The 22,036-nt window shown below is 44.0% G+C and overlaps 1 protein-coding gene across 2 annotated transcripts in view; it reads right to left on the minus strand.

The window, feature by feature from the left end:
- The window catches only part of scube3 (signal peptide, CUB domain, EGF-like 3), a 66,954-nt gene that overhangs the window by 20,210 nt on the left and 24,708 nt on the right, over positions 1-22,036 (minus strand). Inside the window, exons 4-7 of one of the 2 annotated variants that reach the window (XM_069526955.1) lie at positions 16,791-16,925; positions 6,817-6,963; positions 5,347-5,463; positions 576-623 (exon numbers count right to left, since the gene is read on the minus strand). In XM_069526955.1, coding sequence (XP_069383056.1) covers positions 576-623; positions 5,347-5,463; positions 6,817-6,963; positions 16,791-16,925 — 447 coding nt within the window. The remainder of the gene's footprint in view (positions 1-575; positions 624-5,346; positions 5,464-6,816; positions 6,964-16,790; positions 16,926-22,036) is intronic. The other variant, XM_069526956.1, reaches the window with a different exon arrangement.

Below are 22,036 nucleotides of genomic sequence, written 5' to 3' on the forward strand. Positions count from 1 at the left end.
TATGGTATGGTATAAGAAGGGCATGAGGGACATGAGGGGCCCCAACTACACATCGTTTTACTATAAGGTGGCACGCGTCAAAAATATTAGGAACCACTGATTTAATCTTACATAACCTAAATTATGTTTTATATGTTTATTAGAGTTTTTTTATGTAAAATCTGAACCTGAAAAGTGACTGTCAGATGAATGTGGTGGAGTATTTGCCTCCGCTTGCTGTAAAGTATCTGAAACTGTACTTAAGTGCCGTATTTGACTCTGACGAATACAATCTGGGCCGTGTTAGATCCAGTACATCTCCATCACTTCACATGATGTTCGTAATGCTGCTCGGAGGCTCCCTGTTTGCAGCTGTGTTTGGAAAAGGTGTGGTTTGACACGGGCAGCGGTTGTTATTGAGAGGGCATTCACAGAAGGAAGAGGAGGTGTGGAGGGGGATGTCAGAGGTCAAAGGTCAGAAGGATGATGCCCCTGTGGGGAGGGGAAGGGCCCGGTCAGTGTCTGCTAGGTTAGCTTCCTCTACTCCCCACACCCACAGACCCCAAGAGAGAGGAGTCGGAGGAACACATATTTACCATTGGGGAACAGCTGTGGGGCTGCCTGGGACTGGACACTCCTCTCTCCTGCATGCACACGCACACCCACACACACGCACACATTTTAAAAACACCACTTTAGTTCTCCGTACACTTTGCGTGTTATGTAAATCATGAGCATGTGACAAGATCTGAATGTCCACCTTGTCCCGACCCCTGATGTCCTGCATGGCTTATGGACTTTAACTGAAGCAGCATCTTTGAGAGTTAGTGGAAGGCTACAGGTGTTAACCATAATAAAGTGATCAGAGCTGTGAATTCTACTGCTGAAGATATAAATATATTTCTTTTGATTCTGCTGGTAATTACAGTGAATTTTATGAAAAGCTAATTAAGTTGCACACGTTTTGTCAAATTAATTTTACTGAAAATAAAAGCAGTTTTGGATTTGTCTTCTTTGGGTAGACAACAGGATCAGTTTCTTTACATTTTTATATAATATTTGACACAACATTGTTTAAGCCACACATTTCGTTTGTGACTGTTGATGCAGAACGGAGCCCCAGAAGGGTCAGAGCAGGGATTCTTTTGAGGATTACTTTTATGGTCCCCCACAATATGTTTTGCATCTCACAATACATATTGCGTAACCTTGAGATAGTTTTGCGTCACCTCTCAATAACTTTATTCCTTCTGAGTCATATGAAGTATTGGTCCCGAGTGAGAGTTGTGTGTCCCTGAAACACATTGTTATTGCTTTTTCCCCCGGGGTCCCGATGGGTCTGCAGTATGGATCAGCTTATTGATTTTGACTTAAACGAATTCTTAAAGCAGGAGGTTTCTCCAGAAGAGCAATATGGTGATCTGCAGGATGGCGTCTGATTCATGTGGAACCAGTTACTGTTCTCGGGACAACTGCCCGGATACAGATGACTGCGCACTTGCACACCTATAATGAAATGACGATGTTGCATGATGGGAACGGGAAAGTATTAAGAGATAATGCAAAAGATATTGCGAGGGAACTTAAGAGCAATCCTCAAAAAATTCTTGTCGTGACCCATAGGGGGCTCCATAGTGCAGCCACAACTTGTCTCCGAACTTCCTAAAAGTTCAACTATCACTAACTAACTTAGTTGTGTGTTGGAAATGTCAGAGATGCGTTCACATCATCCCGTCTACCATGACAGTTTGTGTTCTAACTTCATTAATATGTAACACCTGTAGCTTTTCTGCTCCCACGCAGACACCGGTTCAGTGACGAGAATAACTGTGAGCAGAGTCCATAATTCATGCAAAGTATCATGAGCTGAGGAGCAAGGTGGATAGCATCAATGTGAGGCGATCATCTCTCCTGATTTAAACACATCATTAAAGTCCATTTATGCCCACACGAGGTGATAATGACATGAGAGAATGACGATATCTTGTCGCAGCAGAGCAAACAGCAGTGATCATTTTCCAAACGCTATAACCACGCACTGCTGATGACTGCTCCTCTTTGAAAATAAGGGAGGACGACATTTCAAGGCAAAAGTGTTACCCCTCAACATGCAGTCATGCAAGCAGATATTCCGCACGGTGCAGACAAAGTGCAGTGTTGCTGTTTCTAAGTGAGATGAGGCTTTGGCGAGTTAGTACGAGCACTGCGAGCCTTGACAGACAGAGTGAGTGGTGGTTAGTGCTGCAAGCTGAAAGACAGGGACAGCAGGAATCATGTCTGTGCTTTATGATAGCTGTTATGGTCCAATCATTTCAGGATCAATGTTATTACGCTGCTATGGCAAGTCTCTAAAGGCTGTCAGATCCAAGTGCCTTTTTGTTTATACTGATGTGAACTTTACTTTACTGCCTGTGAATTCAATAAATTCTACAAATTAGATTTTCCCACTGAATGTATATCCAGCTTTAAGTCTCAACTTCAAGTAACATAAGCATGTAGCTCATGTACATTTAATGTCTTGAAAGAATTTCAAAAATTACAGAATTTATCATAATAAAAAAAAAGAAATCACTTTCCACCCTTGGAATTATTTCACATACTCTGAGGTGGTAGTACACGGATGCCCGAGTCTGACAATGACAGGTCAACACCACAAAGCATGCTCAGCTCACATGGACCGCCATGTTTCATGTCCCAGTCCCAACATGCACCATCCAGAAACAACCATCCACAGCAGTTAGAGGGAAAGAGAGATACCTCTGAACACACAGACGTGAATCCACAGACCACCCGAAACGAGAGCGCTGTGTTTATGTCACGGGCATGTGCACGTAGAGACTACACAGGGGTTACATGCATGTGATGCATTCATGCTGGATATGTATTGTATGTTTGTGCAGGTTGTTTGTTTAGCTTTCTGTTTGTGTTATAAGATGCATCTCTCGCTCTCTTACTGTGCGTGTGTGTGTGTGTGTGTGTGTGTGTCCAACTCTTCAGATGACTGAACTCCTGAGCATGCCTGCATCTGTCTGCTATTTGTGAATGTTTATGATTTGCTGTGCTAACAGCATGAATGCTTCCACATGATGGCTGCTCCCTCCTGAAATTTCTACTTTCTTGATTCACAGTCATTACATCCAAAAAATGAACCACATTTATAGTTTTTTGGGACTATTTTAGTCAAAATCATGACTTTTGAGAAGTTGATTAAACGTGTCTCTTAAAGTGTGTGTTGACGTGTGTGTGTTTGAGAACAGTCCACGTGTGGAGTCCATACCAAGCCTTCCCAACATTAACATTCTCACCTACAGCTGGCACAGTATCAACAGGGGTGAGACAGGAAGGATGAAGCAACACTTCCCCACCGCAGCAGAAGGATATTGTGTATTATTACAAAATGCATGAACGAGCCCGGGTGAGGAGAGACACCACGAAATGAATGAAAAAGTTGCAGAATGCATATGAAACACCCGACAAGATGGATTGAACAGTGAAGCTGCAGCATATGGAAGAAAACACCGCCACAGCGACGGCAAGAGCCACTGACGAGGATGTGTTGGATCATGTGCCAGGTTCTTTTTCGTGTAGGTATTTAAATCAATACTGAGGTTAAACACGAGGGTATTTTCATTTCGTGTAGTTGCTATGGATACCATCCACATTCTTAATATTACTACTATTTCTGAATGCGGTGGCTAAAGGTTAATTATCACTACGTGCTATATGAAGACAGCAAAATATAACAACCCCAGCGAAGCCATCGTCATATTCCTTGTGACAATTAAAACAATTTCGAAACTTAATACAGGATTAAAATATGATTTCTCAGCTCCTAGAGAGACCATTTCTTTTAAGCCTTGGAATAAATAAACATGGGTTCTCTTTCTTCAAAGGAGAGGTAGCTGTTGCATTTGGTAAGAAGTCATACATTTCAAAAACAATGCCAAGGGTTGAGGTTTTTATACTTAAGTCTGGCGCAGGAACTTGGAATATGTGTTTAAACCTATGCAGCTTTTGCAGAAGTGCAGACGCTGCTTTTTAATAGTGTTTTTTATGGTGGAAACCCCTCAGAATTACAGTCCTAGTGCACAGTAGTGCTGCCTCACTGAAGGTCTTCCAACGTTCTTGTCACTCACTCTCCCGTCAGCGGCTCATTTGGCACATTGTTTGTTTTATAGAGGTTTTATTAACTAATAGAGCATCTGGGAGATGGAGCGCCCCTGTGTCGACCACAGAGCGGCTCTCCCTCCACCTCTGTAACCCCAGACTCTGTGGGGGGAAATCAGAGATCTTAACTGGAGGACTGCTTCCTAATCTGGCACACTAAATGTGCATGTGCTCTGCCTTGGAAATAAAGACGGGCTACGGCATATAATTTGGTCGCGGTCAACTTTGTGGCGTCCCCCTAGCCTAGCAGGGTACAGCAATAATGACAGGTTGGCTGACCAGACCTTGACATAGGTCTGGCTTTCATCAGTGCTGTGGTAATAGAAACACTGAGCTTATCAGCCACGGCCCAAATCAAACTCTCTAAGTTTGACAGCCACTGAAACCAAGTGACCGCCTCACCAGTCTGCTCTGCAGGCGCAGTATCTAATTCCATTACTGTGTTTGTCTTCCTGACAATGAAAATATGTCTTCCCAGAATCACAGAGGCTCACGTTACAAAACCAGCTAATTAAGACTCCAATGTCCTGGATGAATTAAAGAGGTTTGTAATGTAAGCAGAAAAATATTAATGAGACTTTAAATAGACGGATAAAATAAAGGCCTGTCTGCGTGGCTGAACACAATCCGCACACATCAATCGTGACCTCCGCTTTGACTTTTGTGCACCTGCAGGTCCCATCTGATGCACAAATTGCCCTTCAGAGCGGCTCAATATGCCCGAGTGGCCGAATGATTTTTACTCAACTTAAGTCAACCCAGGCAAACACTGATAAATGCCAGCGGAAGGTTAGGTCAGGTGTGTGAGTTAATCCCTGATGGGAAGCAGCACAGGAAGTGACCCAGGGGCTAATACAAGGTGTGCGTCTGACTGAGTGGCTGAGAAAGAGAAAAAAGGGGGAGAGAGCTGTTGCAAAGTGTCCAGTGAAGGAGAGGAGGAAGAGGAGGAAAAGCTGAAGCAGATGCAGGGACTGAGAGGTTACTGGAGCAGCAGCAGAGGGGACAGCATAGTGGGTGGTAGCCTTTTGTCCTTGTATGTCACAGATCAAGAGGAAAAGACAGAGAATCTCTCACTGTTACACCGCATTCCAGAAGTTAATTCAATTTGCTGTTTGGGCAGCGAGTTAATCGTTTGTGACTCAATATTTTCTCATTTGATTTCTTCCCCTCGGCCGTAGTATCAGGGGTGAGATGACTCACCTACACAAGTCTTTCCATCGCTGTGCAGGACAAACTTCATGTGGCACGAACACTTGGGGCCGTGGTCCGTCTCCTCGCAGATGTGCTGGCAACCCCCGTTACCATAGTTACATGTCACTATCAAAAGATACACAGATAACATACACTGTACATAAACAAATATATTTTTAAAGTATTTCCTGTGCATTTTATACCTTTTATTTAGAAGTGGGCAGCAGAGAGGCGACGTGAGGATGGAGAGTAGAGACTAATACATATTTGGTTGTATTTGTGTTTTCTTTTTTTACATTTTTTTGACATAAGTTTTGATTACAGCATCTTAGCAATCTTTTTTTTATTACATATATATATATTTATATTACTACCTACTATCAATATTGGCATCAGACCCCAAAAATCCTCTAGTTGCAGACCAGTGTCAGCTGAATGTTTGCAAAGGTATTATTTAAACTCTTCAAATCTGTTCAATGCAAAAACAGTACAGCAAACAAATGGGACCTAAAGACATTTTTAACATATCGGTTGTTTATTTAACACTAAGTGCAACTGGTCTTAGATTAAGGTCAAAATCTGTGACCCACAATATGCAGAAGGTCATGATATGATTTACATATTCGACGCCTTAAGTGGTGAATGTACAGCATGTTAATCACTGTCATAGCTTCCATTCATTACTCCACATACTAAATCTTTTCATCCTTGTGACTGAAGAATTACTTCGGGAGTTGCGAAGGATTTGAAAGGTCATATTTTAAACTCTCCAGCAGCTGAAGCGGTGGCCTTGAGCAAGAGGCTGAACTCACTCACTCTTTGTAAGTCACTCTGAAGGGTGCGATTCCTGCTCTAAGTTTGTGTGTTCATGCGTGTGTCTTTGCACATCTTTAAGTGCAAATACATTTATATGCTGGCGGCTGAAGGAAGCATTAACCTTGGCACTTTAAACACACCTGTGATGACAGAGTGAAAAAGAGCCCGAGCGAGCCAAGCCTTCCACCGCCATCCTGTCTGCACCCTACCATCCCAGCGCCTTTTGCCCTTTTCCTGGGCTGTCACAGAAAAACTATAGAATAACACTTCTCCAATCCTTATCCAAACACAGACAAATCCCCCATCAGCCCCGGCCCCAGCCCTGACAGGATGATCTCTGTTGCACAGCAACAGGAAGTGTGCGCTGTCCGTCAGAGCGGTCCCCTTCGAGTAACCTCCACACTTGCCCTGGTTGTGTAAATGATCGCTCCTTATTTGATAAACATGTTTTTCTTTTACGAGGACTATTCAGAAGATTAGTCACAGCCCGGTAATGTAACGTAAATGTCAGTAACCGGCTTCAAATCTGTTGGAGAGGCATTTGTGGAATGAGTGCAATTATCCGACATCGGCAGGTTTCCAACCCCAATCACCTTCTTCATGAGGAGCCTATAAATCCTCCCTCCGTCTGGGGGGGGGTGTGTGTGTGTGTGTTTGACTTACATTTGCAGTCCTTCATGTTACGGGTGAGCTGGAACCCAGGTCGACACTCGCAGGAGATGCCCCCCTTCTGTGTTTCCCTGCAGATGTGTGCACAGCCGTGGTTCTTGTCCATACAGGTGGGTCCCTCCTTTGCACCTTCTGGTTGCACTGTGAAGTGAACAGCACGAGGAGAGAGTTTAACCTTCACTTCATTTTGTTTATAGCCATTCACAAAGTTCAGAGATTGGTCTTAAATTAGAATTTACAGGGTTGGCAGAAGGAGTGAAAATCTTTAAATGCCCGTCATGCATTCTTACCCTGAGTACCACATACTGTATGCCTACTGCTGGTGACATGACATGCCCCGCACCCCGCTACAAAGATTCAAGCACTTGTTGGAACACGCTCACTTGTTTCAGGCTATAAAAAGGAGGCTGCCAACAGAAAGGATAAAACTCCCAGCAGGAGCTGATCCAGTAGACCTGTAATTTTAATTGAGGTAATCCCCCATAAAGAAGAGAGAGAGAAAAAAAACCCTCCTTTGTTAAAATCTCCCCGTAGAGACTGAGTTTAAAAGCACTTAAAAAAAAAGGCATCTTGAGTCAAGTCAAGGTCGAAGCACTTCAGTTAAGACTCTAAAAACACAAAGTGAGTATATAAATGATATTGAAAATAAATGCATTTAATTTTTCACAGCTTTGCTAAACATGGCACACGGCGATACATAATTCCTGTGTGATGTATAAATGCTTGATGAACAGACGACCACTACACATTTGACTTGGGACCCTCATGTCATGAATTATGATACACACACACACGCAGCCCTTCTTGCACTTCGCTCCGATCTGTAACAACGCCGCTGCCTTTGAGGAAGAACACAGATATTTGACTTATTTGTGGTGAAACCTCACCACCGCTACCGACGCAGTGACAAACCCCAGATCTCCTGCTCATTAAAACAAAACAGATCTCTCCTCCTGCTCTTCTGGTGAACAGGGAGGTGGAGGACTCCTCCATTAATGTCTCATTAACTTGCACTGAAGGGTGTTTTTAAGTGGAACTTCCTTAATTAGTCAAACTTTTCGGGTGTAAATTTGAGCGTTAGTGTCGACACCTGTGCACGGATCCTCTTACATCCAAATGTGGAGCATCGGTCCGGACAAAACCAAGAGCATTTTCAAGAAGTTTATGTTTTTGTCTGATTTTGTTTGATCATTAGCAGGATTACACATTAAACTACTCCACTGAGTTTCATGAAACTTTGTGGAGGGGTGGGGGTATAACCGAGTAAGAACCCATTAATTTTTTATGCAGCTCTGCATCAGGGCGAGATCCAGGAGTTTTATTCTACTTACTTTATATGTGAAATTTGGTGCAGATCCAAATCCAAATCTAGCAAAATTAAAATTGATTTCAAACGTGGACTCTTGGGCCTTTGTTCACGGAATTTGAGCAGCTCTTACACATTATTAAAAAATATATATGTATTTATTAAACATTTAGGATTGTAAATAAATATTAACAGATGACATTTCGGAGCAGGATAAATGGGCGAATTCCGGAATCATTTTAACTTACTCTAGAAGAGCGACATAGAACATGAGCCTTTGTGGAGGGATGCGTTCTCCATATGCTCCAATGGTTTTTTTTTTGGACTTTAATTTGTGCTACCATAACTTCTTTAATTTAACAGCTTTGATTTTCATACGTTGATTCCAAAAACAATCATGCGCTTTTATACATTTCCACTGCGGATGTCAAAATCATTTGACCAAAACCATTCTGAATTTCTCTTTCCTTCCAGGAGCTGACAACGTGAGTGATTTAGACAATTCTGACCTCCTGCTTAAATACTTTCCATCACTTTAAGTCTGTCAACGCATGTCTCAAGGTCATACAATCCTCTCAGACGTCACCCTGCCCGAGCGCTTGTCATTCTCGCAGACGGCATGAGCCTTCACACACTAACTGCAGCAGCAGCCTGTCACGCTACACAAACACTGGACCGGCACGTCAGCTGACAGGAAAAAGCCACGACACGACTGAGTGAAGTGACCGTGAATGAGCATCAACAGAGCAGCTGCAGAATTCACAGCGAGCCACATTTAAGTGGGAAGAGGAATTCAGTGGTCCCTTCTCTCCGCTCTGTGTCTTTCTGAGGCCAGCGCAAGAAACAGACATCTGTGAACTTAACAGAGGATTGAATTTCCAACCAAGCAGCCCCAACGGACTAAAGATTACTTACTAAGGTTGTGATATGGATCCCAAAACTCACTTCACTCCACCTTCATTTTCATGCAGCCCCTCTACCCAAATGCTACAGACCCATCCATCAATAGCATGTGGAGCTGGGGCCAGAACCTGGGCCTTCATCTCTCTGAGGACCAATAAAAGCCAAAGTGTTGACACAATGGCCCTTTTCTCCAGGCCAGGTCCAGCTATCATCCACCGTGTGCTGTTCCCTCTAACCGGCTGCCAAAGGCCTCCAGTTTTTATCATTACTGAATGATGGGAAGCAGGAAAAAAAAACATACATTCATTAGGAGGTGGACACAAAAAAACCCTCTAGATCACATATATTACGATCAACTAAAACAATCTGCTGACCCATAAGACATAATTCTTCATGTAGAAACTAATAAAAATTATTACAGACCACTTTATAGGCTGAGAACTGGACGGGAAATAGAGTCCAACGCCTTGGAAATGAGAATTAGTCCTTCAAATAGCTACCGAGGGATAAACCAGAGAGGATATAGGTTTTAACACAGCTTAACGTGAACAGATGCATGAAAACTACTGTAAAAAAGGACCAATGCAATAACTGGGAAAACAAGTGGGAGTGTTCCCTCTGCAAGTGACCACAACTAAAGGTCATGACCTCTGGGTCCACCACAAGAAGGCGATGCTGTTGCCAAGAGCCTGTAAATCTCGTGCTTGATTTACACTTCAGCCGCTATAGGGATCTGTTAATCAAACAATAACAGAAGAAATAGTTTGACGATGTCGTGTGCTACCAAGGAAAATTGCAAATTCAGGTGCAAATCATGCTCACGGATAAAGTGATGTATTAAAGTTTTATTCACTTTATGCACCAAACAGCAATGAATAATGGTGATCCATTACGAGTGACCAATACAAACACTGGACAGTCGACTGGCTAGCAGAGAGTTTTCCTTCATCCACAGGAATTTATAGTTATTCCTTTTCATCTGCTCTGATGTACTATACAAATAAAGTGTATTATTATTGCTGTTGTTATCTTGAATGAAACTGGAAATGTGTACCCTGGGTTTGAACATTGTTGGAAATGTTTTAAATGATGTAAGTAGTACACAACTCAACAAAATATATAACATCAAGGTAAAAATGTTTTTACATCTTTAAAGGTCCAGTGTGTCAGATTCAGGTGAAAGGGATCTATTGGCACAAAGCCATGACAAGCAGTAAGTTAGCTTAGCATGAAACCTGGAGAAAGACAGTGACAACACAAACAGAGGGGAAAACAAAGAAGAATCTCTAATGTGAAAATATCTGAGCTATGGCAGAAATGAGCGTGTTCATGCAGGATCCTTTCACTCACATTAAGAAACTGGCTGAGAAAATAGGCTCTCAGTGTCTGTAAGAACACAGCGTGACTGTAGACAAGACTTTTTTTTTAGGCATTCTCAATATAATTGACCCAGTAAGATTTTGCTGCGCAGGCGAAATATCCAGTGCGTACCTTCCCTATTCTAACCCAGAGAAACAACTGCATGATCCTCTGGGAGTAAAGTGACCATGGTATGTTCAGATTTCTTTCCATCTCAGAATCAATTTGTGTGCCTGTCACTGAGTGAGATCAGCCTCCGCACCTGCAGGACATGGCTTTAAGTTCAGGCCACATCACACCGCTCTGAAAAACCAGCAGGTCAGGACAACAGGGGACAAAACAGAAGGGACGCAAGGATTTACTGATGAAGGTAACTCCTGCAGGCGAGTCAGTGGGAATGAATAGCACTTTGGAGAGACTGATTGGAGCTCAAATCACTATCTCAGGCAGGGGCTGTAATTTAAACTCTATAGCTTCTGAGCCAACTTGTTTCTCCCGCTCCCTCAGAACCAGACGTCCACTGAGAACACAATATGCTCAGTCACAGTAAAACATCTACATCTTGCAAGAGAGGATTTGGTTGAACTACATGTTGTGCTACAGGCTCTGCTAGACTTCTTTCTGAGGTAAAACCCGCCTACCAAAAATATAAACAACAGTAAACTTTCAATAGCAGAGTGTAACTTTTAACTTGACCTTAGGGAGCTGTGCAAAAGCATGAAAAGTTAACATGGGTGCCCCAGCTGAGATGCCGACTCCTGTGATCCTAAAACAAAAGCTCAGAGGAGGCCACAAGTTCTTCACCACAGCGCTGCGAGCCCTCCTAAACCTGAGGAACATGTAGTGGAGAGACTGAAACAATGGGGCTGAAGTAGAGGAAGGCATGCCAAGGGTTTATAGTCTGTCCTGAGTGCTCAGGGCAGTGAAAAGAGGGCTCATGCTCCAGGGTTGAGACGCTGTCATACGTCTCTCAGAGGAGAACACGGTCCCCTCTTTGCCCAATGCTGGCTGGAGAACATTAAGCATCTATAGCTAGTGTTGGTTAAAGAAGGGGCCTAAGCATGGAGCCACCACACTATTAAAGCAGCATTCCTTCCTCTTAGATAATGGGCCCTTAAAAGTTTTAATGGGAGGATAAAAATGTCAGCGCATGGAAAGGAGAATGGGAAAGGAGCTGAACCGGATTGGGTTGGGCTGAGCTGCGACGCAGATGGTCAGGCAGCGACGGGGCAGCCATCTGGTCAAGAAAGTAAGAGCAGAGAGAATCCAATCCAACTGCTACTGTTTGGTCTGTCGCACAAGTGCTGATTTTCTCCTGCTCCTAAAGGCCTTGTGGAAGCTGCGCACGCCGTTTTCCAGTGGAGCCACTAAAAGAATAAACAACTGGAGAATGGAAAAGACAGCAGAGAGAATTCTGGACAGATACTTGTCACTGCAAAAGTGCTTAATGTACAACTATATATTTATATATAGCGCTCCTGAGATCCAAACTACAGACATTTAACATGCACAGTGTTCCAAACTCTAACTGGTGCAGCTGAAATACTTTGGGGGAGCAGGCTGTAAAGGAGACATGAATACAGTGGAGACGCTTATGAAAGGCTCTTGAGGATCTATGTGTATGTGTGTGCATGTAAGCATACATTAATGTATGTGTATGCATTTACACAAGTTTATTTGCATAATGTATGCATGTCGCACGGGCATTTGTGTGCGTCCGCCCATCTGTGTCACTGACAGTCGTGCAGCACCTGCTGGGGACGTTGCCACTTTTCCTTTCACTCCGATTCTATCAAGGTCACCTCATTGTGCATTCCCAAAGGGCATCCTCCCAACAGACCAGACAACACGGCCTCAGAGCACGAGCAGGGCTGCTACAGCTTTCTTTAATATAGAGACACAAAAAGATACGAGATAGTGTGTGTTATCACAGAGCTGCATTCTTTCCCTAAAATATCAAAGGGAGAGGCAAGTGAAGAAGGCGTCTGTGTCTGCAGGGCTCAGTCTGGCCCGCTGGTTAAAGCCATGACAGCCAAGTGTTAGTGGAAAAACCCCACTGGCACTCAGGCAGTCCGCAGCAGCATGCTGGGCTGGCTTAGAGATGGCCTTCAACAAACCCACGAGCAAAAGGGATGCCCATCTCAAATGAGGTAAGGAGAATTCAGTGGCAAGGCAGCCAACGTTTGCTGAAGCCCAAGCCACTGGTGTATATTTGTTCAAGGGTGGGGGCGAGGGGGGGGGGACATGGGGCCTGTGAGAGTCTGGACAAAGAGGGAAGACGAGGGGAGATCATCCCGAAGGAGACGGGCAGAGAAAGACGAGGACAAAGACAGGGCGGACCGAGAGACATGAGAGGGACATGAAAGTGTCCCGTAGATGTATGTCCTCCCTGCTGCAGAGATGTAGCAGTGGAAGCACGAGGCGTTCCTCTCGCTCCACTTCCCCAGAATAGGAAAAGAGCCTGGTTATACGGTTGGGCTGCAGAGCAATGGAGCAGCGACTTCTGCACTTGTAAAAACAGTTTTGTGGCCAATGCCCAGACAGAGAGGCAGGCCTGCTGAGAACCACCGAAGGGAACATGTAAGAACCATGTCGGCTCCTGCGTAGTGGGACAACCACACAGCACAAGACAAGAACATGCATGATAACCCATAAAATGCCTTTTCACCAACTTTTGACTATGCAATATTAAACAGTGCATCACTGGGATGATGGAAACAGGCACTTGAGCAGCGCGATACTTCCTGAAATGAAAGTGAGCAAAAGTTGGCCAATTGGATAACACAATGTAGGAATGAAAAAAACTAACTTTAAAGCAGGTTCAGTGACCCTGTGCCTGATTTCATACAGAAGGAATGTCATGGCTGCAGGGCAGAACTAACCGAGAATATGATGCAGCCATTTATTATGGATTTGATCACATTTATTGGAAAATTCCTCGCACTGCTGCAGTTCTGGCCCATAAAGATGCTGCAGTTCTGGCCAGCGAGTCGACATGCCACGCTCTGCATCTAAATGTCATAACAGAACAGAACAGTGTCTGAATGTGCCTCCAGCGGGATTAAATTGAAAATTATTGAGTTGTACGCCTGTGTGATTATGTCCGTCATGTCGGCATCTGAATTTGAGAAAGAGAGAGCAGGAGAGGGAAGAGATTGGCTGCACGAGGGGTAACAACCCCTTTGGGAAGCAAATGAAAGTTGTAAATACAGGAAGAGGTTTTCATTGACACAGTAAACATTTCCTGGAAAGACAAGGCCTAGAGAGCTGCACTCATATCCTCAGCCAGGTGCTGATAAAGAACAACAACACTGTTAGAAGAAAATTTGACACTTTTCTAATATGGTAAAGACAACTGGGACAATTGCCGTCATCGATTAACCTGCCGTTTGATTTTTCATAAACCAATTTCTCTATAAAGTGCAGCTCAGTTCATCAGCAGGAAGGTTCCCAGTTTGTTTCTGTTTTGGGACTGAGACGACCCTCAAAAAGATAAAGGAGTACAGATGATTGATGAACGGATGTAGTTTCTCTTTAAAATGTTAGGAAACGGCATTAAATTCTCTCTAATCTAATCGAATCCAATAAAATAATGTGTTTTTGCATGATAGACTTCTCTCTGGATTTAATTTATGCTCACTGGTTTGTGACTGTGCACGCTGTTTGCTTATTAGTAGATTTATACCGGCAGTGAAAGGTGACGTTGGGGCCTCAGGGTTCATGTAGTCAAAGTTTTCCCTGCAATGAGCTTCAGATCGTAATGTAATCATCAGGCTGCTGTGAACTTTAAGACTCTTTACTGATGTGCAAGTCTTTCCATACAGTCCCAGCCTCACTCTGCCATATTTATAATGATGATCTTAGTAACAATTACTCAATCTCTATATGCGTCTCTTAGGTGACTGGTGCTACTTCAACATCTCATTGAGCTGACTTTCAATCTTTTAATATTTTTGATGAAGACAAAAAGGACTGGAAACATACATTGCTGTGTGTGACTTACGTAACACCTCATCAGTGCACACTTAAGGTAACTGCCCGAGCGGATATTCAGAAATGTAGAGGGCTGAAATTATGGATGTGTGGGTTGACTGAGCCTGAAATTCCTGAATTCCAATGTGCTGGATCCCGTCTCACACACATACGTCCCTGTTATCCTCCTATATAAGAGAGACAATAAATCAAACGCAAAGAACTGGAACCTTTCTTGACCTAAATGGCATTCCTATCAACCGCTAAGCACCTTGGCTGGCCTTTCAAAGGCTTTATTTCTTGACTGGAAGAAATGTTTGGGGAGAATAAATGAACTGTTACATTCTGGCCAGCGAGACAATGGAGCCTTCATTTGGCCGGAGTTATTCCTGTTCAGGGGGGAAGGGGCAGGTCTAATAAGAGACAGGCCAGCAGCAGCCTTGTCATTAGCTGAGAGGCTGGCAGACCCCTGCTGCCTAATTGGCACCGGCTCACTGCTAACAAGAGCTCACCAGCAGGGGAAACAGCCTGGTATCACCGGGCGCTGCGGTGACCAGCTCTCCACCGTCATCAGAAAGACTCCCAGAAGTTGCCCAGGGTACACCTGACCCGTTAATGAAAGAAATGGAAAGCTGATGTCTTTTTAATGAGAACAATAAAGCTCATGAGAAAACGGCACCCGGGGCTTTGCACTTAAAAAACAGAGAGACTTGGCAGAATGGATGGAAGCGCTGTATTAAAAGCGACTTGGCTGGGAGATTAAATCAGTTTTAATTTTCTCAATAATTATTATTTTTTCTTTCTGGAGCCACCTGTGCATAATTCTTCAGTAAGCGGGGAGAGTGGCGTTTGCAACGATTCTGCCGGCTAACTGTCCAATAACTTGGCAAAGCCACATCCTCACCACCTCCATTTTCCTGCAGACACATAGCGTAATAAGAGCAGTAATAATAAGCCGATGAGTGCTTGTTCTGTCTGTTAGTCTTTCAAAAATAATGAAACAATGACAGGGCGGCTATCTGCCGAGTGGAGGAAGTTTATAGACTGATGGCAGCATTAATCTCTTGATCCAAATGGGCTTCATCTGGAAGCAATAAAGACAAAATGAATATGAAAATGGAAGATTAACGGGAACCGAGGGCATTTATTGAGAGGGAAAGAGGAGAAAGGAAGTGAAAGAGAGACAGAGGGAGCGTGGCCAGACGGGGCCGGTGCTCGCAGTCTGCCTCCAACACCGCTGATATAGTTGTGGCACTTGGAAACACATGATCCAGGTTTTCGCTCCACTCAAAAAACACTGCGTTTATGAAATGTAAACATTGACAGTTCACAGGGCCAGACTGATCTCATAAACCAGACTTCCAAGATCATCGGTTCACCATCCAGGGGACTGAGGAACATCATCGTGTAATGAGTCCCAGCACGAGCAGTTATCTCACAAAAGGCCGAGACGAGGAGGGCAGAGATGAAGAGACACTCGGGTGCTGTCAGTTCATCTCTGAGTCAGAGAGGCTCGGCTGCAAGAGACCAGGAACCTAAAATGTCCACAACCCGGACCTGTCAGGGCTGAGGAATCTGAAGACAGCTGGATAATTACTTTTTGAATAAATGTGCTTTGTGATGGTGATGGCAGCTGTTCATTTTCTCTGGTGTTGCTTTTCAGAGCAATGATGAAAACTACTGAAAAAGTGAAGCGGCAGGGTGCGCTGTGAAAATGCTTTATTTTGTAAACACTCAGCGCAACTGATCTTTTATTATGAAAAAAATTATTTATTGTTTTTGCAATTTAACAAACTGGAGTGAAATTGTTTCAAACTACAGCCACTGTTGTTGTTTTATAGACTTGTAAAATCCAGACAGAATGCAAATATCAAAACCTTATTTCATCCACGAAGTTATGAACGTTATGAATGTATGTGGTGCTGCCGTGTCTGATGAGTGAACCTCAGAGCAGGCTGGCTCTGTACTTTCTCCTGTCACGTCTCCATCCCACAGGAATGCTCTAAAAACAAGAGGCGTGTCTGCCCGAGGCTACACCTTTAATTGTTTTCTCTGCTCACAGTACCCCGCAGGCCAATCTCATACCACGATACCTTAAAATACTGCCAAGCACTAGATTGGTTCAATTTTGAAAACGGTGGGTGGAAAACAAAAAAAGAGATTCCTCCCTGCTCGTTTTATTCCCCTCAGTCTGGAGACACTTACCTTTGCTCGCCTTTCATGGACGCCTGTTATGGTCGCTCCCAGAGTTTAAATCTACACAACTCAAACCTGCAGATCCAAATATTACATTACAGATATTCCACCACATGCTTTACATTCAACCTGAAGTCACCACCACTACGTGACATGTGTCCTGCTATTCTCCATGAATAAACAGTGCGTGAGTGTGCATGCAACTGTGCATGTGTGTGTGCATGTGTTTAACCTTTAGGCCTCTGGATGCAGGTGTGCTGGTTGTCACTGAGGAGGAATCCTTCTCTGCAGCGGCACTCATAGCTGCCCATCATGTTGACACAAATCTGCTGGCATCCGCCGTTGCCTTCCGAGCACTCATCCACATCTGCCAGGAGACAGACATAAATTCAAAATTAATAACATCACTTTCATGACAGAACAAATACTACATGGAAAACTGTTTGTCTGATGGTTGTCTGCAATCAAATCAAGACCCATTTAGAGCTGTAAATCAAAAACTGCCACGGTTTATAGGAATGCATATATATATATCTATATTCTGTTCATTTACAAGTATAATGACATTAGGGAATGTAACCTACTAAATACAGGAAAAATGATTGTTTAGAAAAATACAATTTCCTGAACCAACAGCACAGTAACTTGTGAGACTGTGTCATATTTAACATTTTTCCCCTCGGCCAAGGACGTTATGTTTTTGCCCATATCTGCTTGTCTGTTTGTTTGTCAGCAGGATTACTACTGAACTGATTTCCACAAAACTTGGTGAACGGATTGGACATGAGCCAAGAGAGAACCCATTCAAAACCAGAAATTTCATGCAACTTGATTGAGCTTGTTTACAAAATAAAAACAGCGTTGGACAAACTGACTAAAATCCTCACTCCTTAAGACACGTGGATAGCATGGCTGTAAACCTGCTCTGTATTACAAATTTGAAAATGGATCCTGTGTTTCTATTGTACATTGTCATTTATTTGGCAAAATAAGCAGAGGTGGAGCTATGATTTCAAATGTCACACAAACAGAAAACGCACGGCAGGAAAAAAAAAGTGTTTGGATATTTTGAAAAGCCAGAGGAGTTTGTCTTAAGCCGTCTGAGAAGGCCATGTCTGTCTTAATGGTTATCAGAAATGGCAGCCGACCAGAGGTGCACTAAAAACCTCCAACTGTGCAGCACTAAGCCATAAAAATGCACATGCAGCACAATCCCCTGGCAAGAGGGGAACCTGATCCACCTTGGGTCAGAGTACCTGCTGATGACGAGTGTCTGTCAGCCCCATGACGGGAGGAATGCAAGGAGAGGGAGGAAGGAGGAGGATGATGAGAAGGAGAAAGAGAAAAAGTCGAGATTGGAAAGAAGGGAGCGTATTAGGGGGGTTAGTGGGGGTGTGCAAGGTAACAAGCAATCATATGAATCCACCTCAACAACTGCATACGAAAGCAGAGTGTTTACAAAGGTGTCGCCTCAGGCCTTGTTCTCCCACAGGGAACGACAGGGAAACTGGCCACAAACGAGAGCTGCTGACTTCATTTCCACTCATAATGAATTGTGCACATCCAGGTGTTCTCTACTAAAACTTTTTCCTGTTCCAAGTCAGTGTGGGACTTGACAAAAGAAGCAAATGAACATCCATTAATCTTTTCAAAAACCTTTTAAAAATGAAAGGATTTTTTTGCAGCTTTCATGGGGTATGTCGTGCTGCAGAGCTTGGCGGCCTCTGTTGTGCATGACTACGCTGTGAGGCTTCCCCCCGGAGACCTGGGCTCTGTCCCTCACCACCGACCACACTGGAACCTTATCCATCCCTCAGCTCGATGCATCAATAATCTGCTGTATACACAAGACTTTTTTTTTTTTTTTTTAATAAACCATCATGCGAAACTAATTTACTGTCTATTTGTCCAGTCTGAGACGGCCTGGAGATCAAGTTTCATTTCTGGGGAATTCTCAGCCCAGCAAAGTTAGAAGTTAAACGTTGCTCTGTCCTTTCTTCTTTTTCCACAGAAATTCAGACAAACGTGGATCCACCACGTCTCAAAACACGCACACACACAAAAAAATGGCACCTGATTAGACAGAAACCTCTGGGGGGTGATAAGTAGGTCACTGGCAGGTAGCACTCATGACCCCCATCAGTTTGCCAAGTCTCCTCTCCTCTCGCATTCCACGAGCAAAACTGTCTCGTCCCTCGAAAAACAATGCGTCATGTCAGCTGAGGTCGATGGGGTAAAGCGTCACTCTGCAGCCAGCAAAGGGAGTGTGAAGTGTAGAAATAGAAAATGTTGGTCAGACTTTCATTCAACTGTGCGGCAGCTTTGGTGTTGACCCAATGGTTTCATCTCTCCACCATGAAAGTGGCAGCAACAGAGCAGAGACCTCTGAGCTGATGAAAGCTGCCGGCAACCTACGCCTGCACCTTTGCAGATAAACTGTTCACAGGAGCCCAAAAAAAGGGAAAAACCTACAAAAAACATCCTAACACATGCAACACACACACATTAACCCCAAACATGTCAATGCTGTACACAAATACACAAGTCCTCAATGCATGCACGAAATGCCCATGAGATATGTGACCAGCTTCAGCCGCCCTGGGGGAATTCTCTTTCCAGGCCCTCAGCGCATCAATGGAGGTTTCATTTCCTGATTCCTTCATCCATTCAAATGAGGCGTCGCCTGTCAGTAGATTTCTCCTGTTTAAATAGCTTCCATAATTGCCTGTGTTGTGTGCTGGGCAAGGCTGGCGTCCAAAACAAATATTTCCAAGCGGAAAGGGGCTCTGGCATTGGCCAGAAGAAGTGCTCATGTTATTTGGACTTAAAACATATTTAAAAAATTCTCTTGAGAGGATGGGGGGAAAAAGTGTCTTAATCAAGTTAAAAGAGCTGCCTCACTTCAGAAAAATGAGACGCGTCTCTGCTCTATCCTTGCTTTACTCGGGGAGACGAAGGGAAAAAGTAAAAGGTTCAAACGGAGAGAGATTAAGAGATTGGTTGTGTTTGCAGAGGCCATGTCCGCTGGTTTCTCAGATAGCCTTGACTGTATATATAACATTTGGCCTTGTGCGGAGCTTTAGAGCCAAGTAAACACGGTGGTTGCCTTGCAGAAACTCCTGAACATATATTGGAGAAATGCTCGACTGCTCTCCTTTATTTCTAAAAGCTTGAGCAACTTTGGGGGCATTTATTGGCCCCAGAGGTTTTTTTTTTTTGCGGGGGGGGGGGGGGGGGTGAAAAACTGCTGCTGTCTGTCATCAAAGCTGTCCATGCATCCATCCCACTGCTCGCTTTCTGTGTGATTCAGACAGAAAAGTCTCTGTCGTCTAGACGGCCCAGAGACGAGGAAGTGAGTGGACGGACTCCGGCCTCTTTGGGCATTTCATTTACAGGAGTTGAGGAGGCGCGCACTCTTTAATAAGGCAGCAAATCGGAGCCATGTGCAGTGACAGGGAGCGGAGCGGCTGGCTGGTGAGGCGGGGGGGGGGATTTCTGGCTTCTCTCAGCATCAGTGAGTAAGGAGTGGCACATACACAGCCAGCTTCAATTAAAACAAGATCCTCTCTTATTTTAAACAGGATTACACAATTTCCTCCTTCTCTCCGTCGCTTCTGGAGTTCAGTGACGGTGCAGCTTTTTCAGCCACTTCACTGAATAGAGAGCAGGGCGCCGGGTTTGAACCCTGAACCTGCATGAGAGTGAGGCTGGAAATGGACTTGTGTTAACAAACTGTCAGCTGAGCTTGTATAAAATAATGCATTGCAAGATGTCGTGAACTTTCACCTGCAGAAGACGCACACTCTCTTAAATCCTGTGTGAGAGTGTGAGCGACTCTTACAGGCTGAAAGCTGAAGTATCAAAACACTTAAGTGTAGATTTATTGGATTTATTAGCTCCTGTACTTCCTGTCGGCCTGAATAACTGAGTCTAATACAACTGATTCACATCTGCTAAGCGTCTGCATAGAAAAAATCTGTAGCGTTTTATTCTTACACCAGCAGCAAGGTTGGATTTTATGCTTTTACATAAACAAAGCTCATTTCACTTTGATTGAACTCAGGCTTGTTCGACTTCAGGCCCGTCTCCCAGGTAACCACTTTGGTAAATAAGCACAGACTCTGCGTCCAATCTCTTGCTGAGTTCTTTCCTAAATGAAAAGCTATGAGCTAAGATCATGCTAAATGGCATTTCTCTGTTCCTCCAAAACAAGTCTGGAAGTATTTTAATAACAAAACCCCAGGATAAGTGTTTGGGTGGACAGCCCTATGCCAAGCAGAGAAGAGGCCCTGTGCTGACGTCTGATGGCTCCCAGTCTGCTGCATGCTTACATCCCTGAACGCAATCTCAGGCTTCAGTTTCCCCCAAAGCCCTGCCAGTGGGCGCAGCTGGAATTGTTCATTTCATGGTGCACAGGACTGAAGAATCCTGAGAGGAGCGAGACAGTGAGACAGCATTCAGGAGACGGCTAATGCACCGATCTGAAATCTAACTCATCACTCCGGCTCCTCTCCTCTGAACTGTGGAGAGACACTCGTGTCCGAACCTGATCCATGCATGTTTTCATTTGTATTAAGGGAAGTGAGGAGTGTCTGTGCAAACCCTGAGCCCCTCTGGCTGTAACAGGAGTTAATCATCATTGTCCCGACTAAATCCTACATATTCAGGAGTCAGAGGTGGAAGTTAAGGGCACCTCATCCAGGCTGGGATCAGATATTTTTGACTGGAGCGAGGGGTGCAGAGGTTATCACCACTGCCTCGACACATTTAAAAGGAATGCTTTTAAAAGGCTGCAGAGCAAATCAGCGTGATGCTCTTTGATGGCCACTTTTTCCCATCAGAACCTGGTCAATAATACATCAGTCTGAAACCTCCTGTTTGATTAGCCAATGTGGCAACAAGACCCCAAAGGACAACGAGAGCGTGGATACAGGCTCCGAGGGCGACGACTTAGAGAGACACACATGTCTGATGGAAACGCTTCATCTATCATCAAACAGTCTGAGGGAATCTTTCAAAGTGATTTGCACATAAACAACATTTCTTTACAATTAGAGAAATTAAAGACTAAAGACTGTCAACAGATCTGACCTTTTTCTTTCCTCTGCTTCAAGGCTGTTCTTCAAAAGCTCATTTCAAAGCTGCAGTGACATTGCTTTTGTGTTATAGATCACGTTACGTCTTTTGGGAAGGTGAAAGTAAAAGGGCATTCATTTCCCTATAGATTGCATGGGGAATTGAGCTCTGCTGAATCAATACAAACCAAATCACTGTTGGTCAATAGGAATCAAAGAAACATGGACTTTTGAGCTGTGTGTGTGTGTGTGTGTGTGTGTGTGTGTGTGTGTGTGTGTGTGTGTGTGTGTGTGTATGTGTGTGTGTGTGTGTGTGACCACTTCCCTGGTTACAGCGAGCAACATGTGATGAATGGATGAAATAAGGTAAGTAAACGTTTCAATGACATAAGCTCATCTTTTA

Source organism: Paralichthys olivaceus, chromosome 6, assembly GCF_024713975.1.
Source record: "Paralichthys olivaceus isolate ysfri-2021 chromosome 6, ASM2471397v2, whole genome shotgun sequence".
NCBI lineage: Eukaryota > Metazoa > Chordata > Actinopteri > Pleuronectiformes > Paralichthyidae > Paralichthys > Paralichthys olivaceus.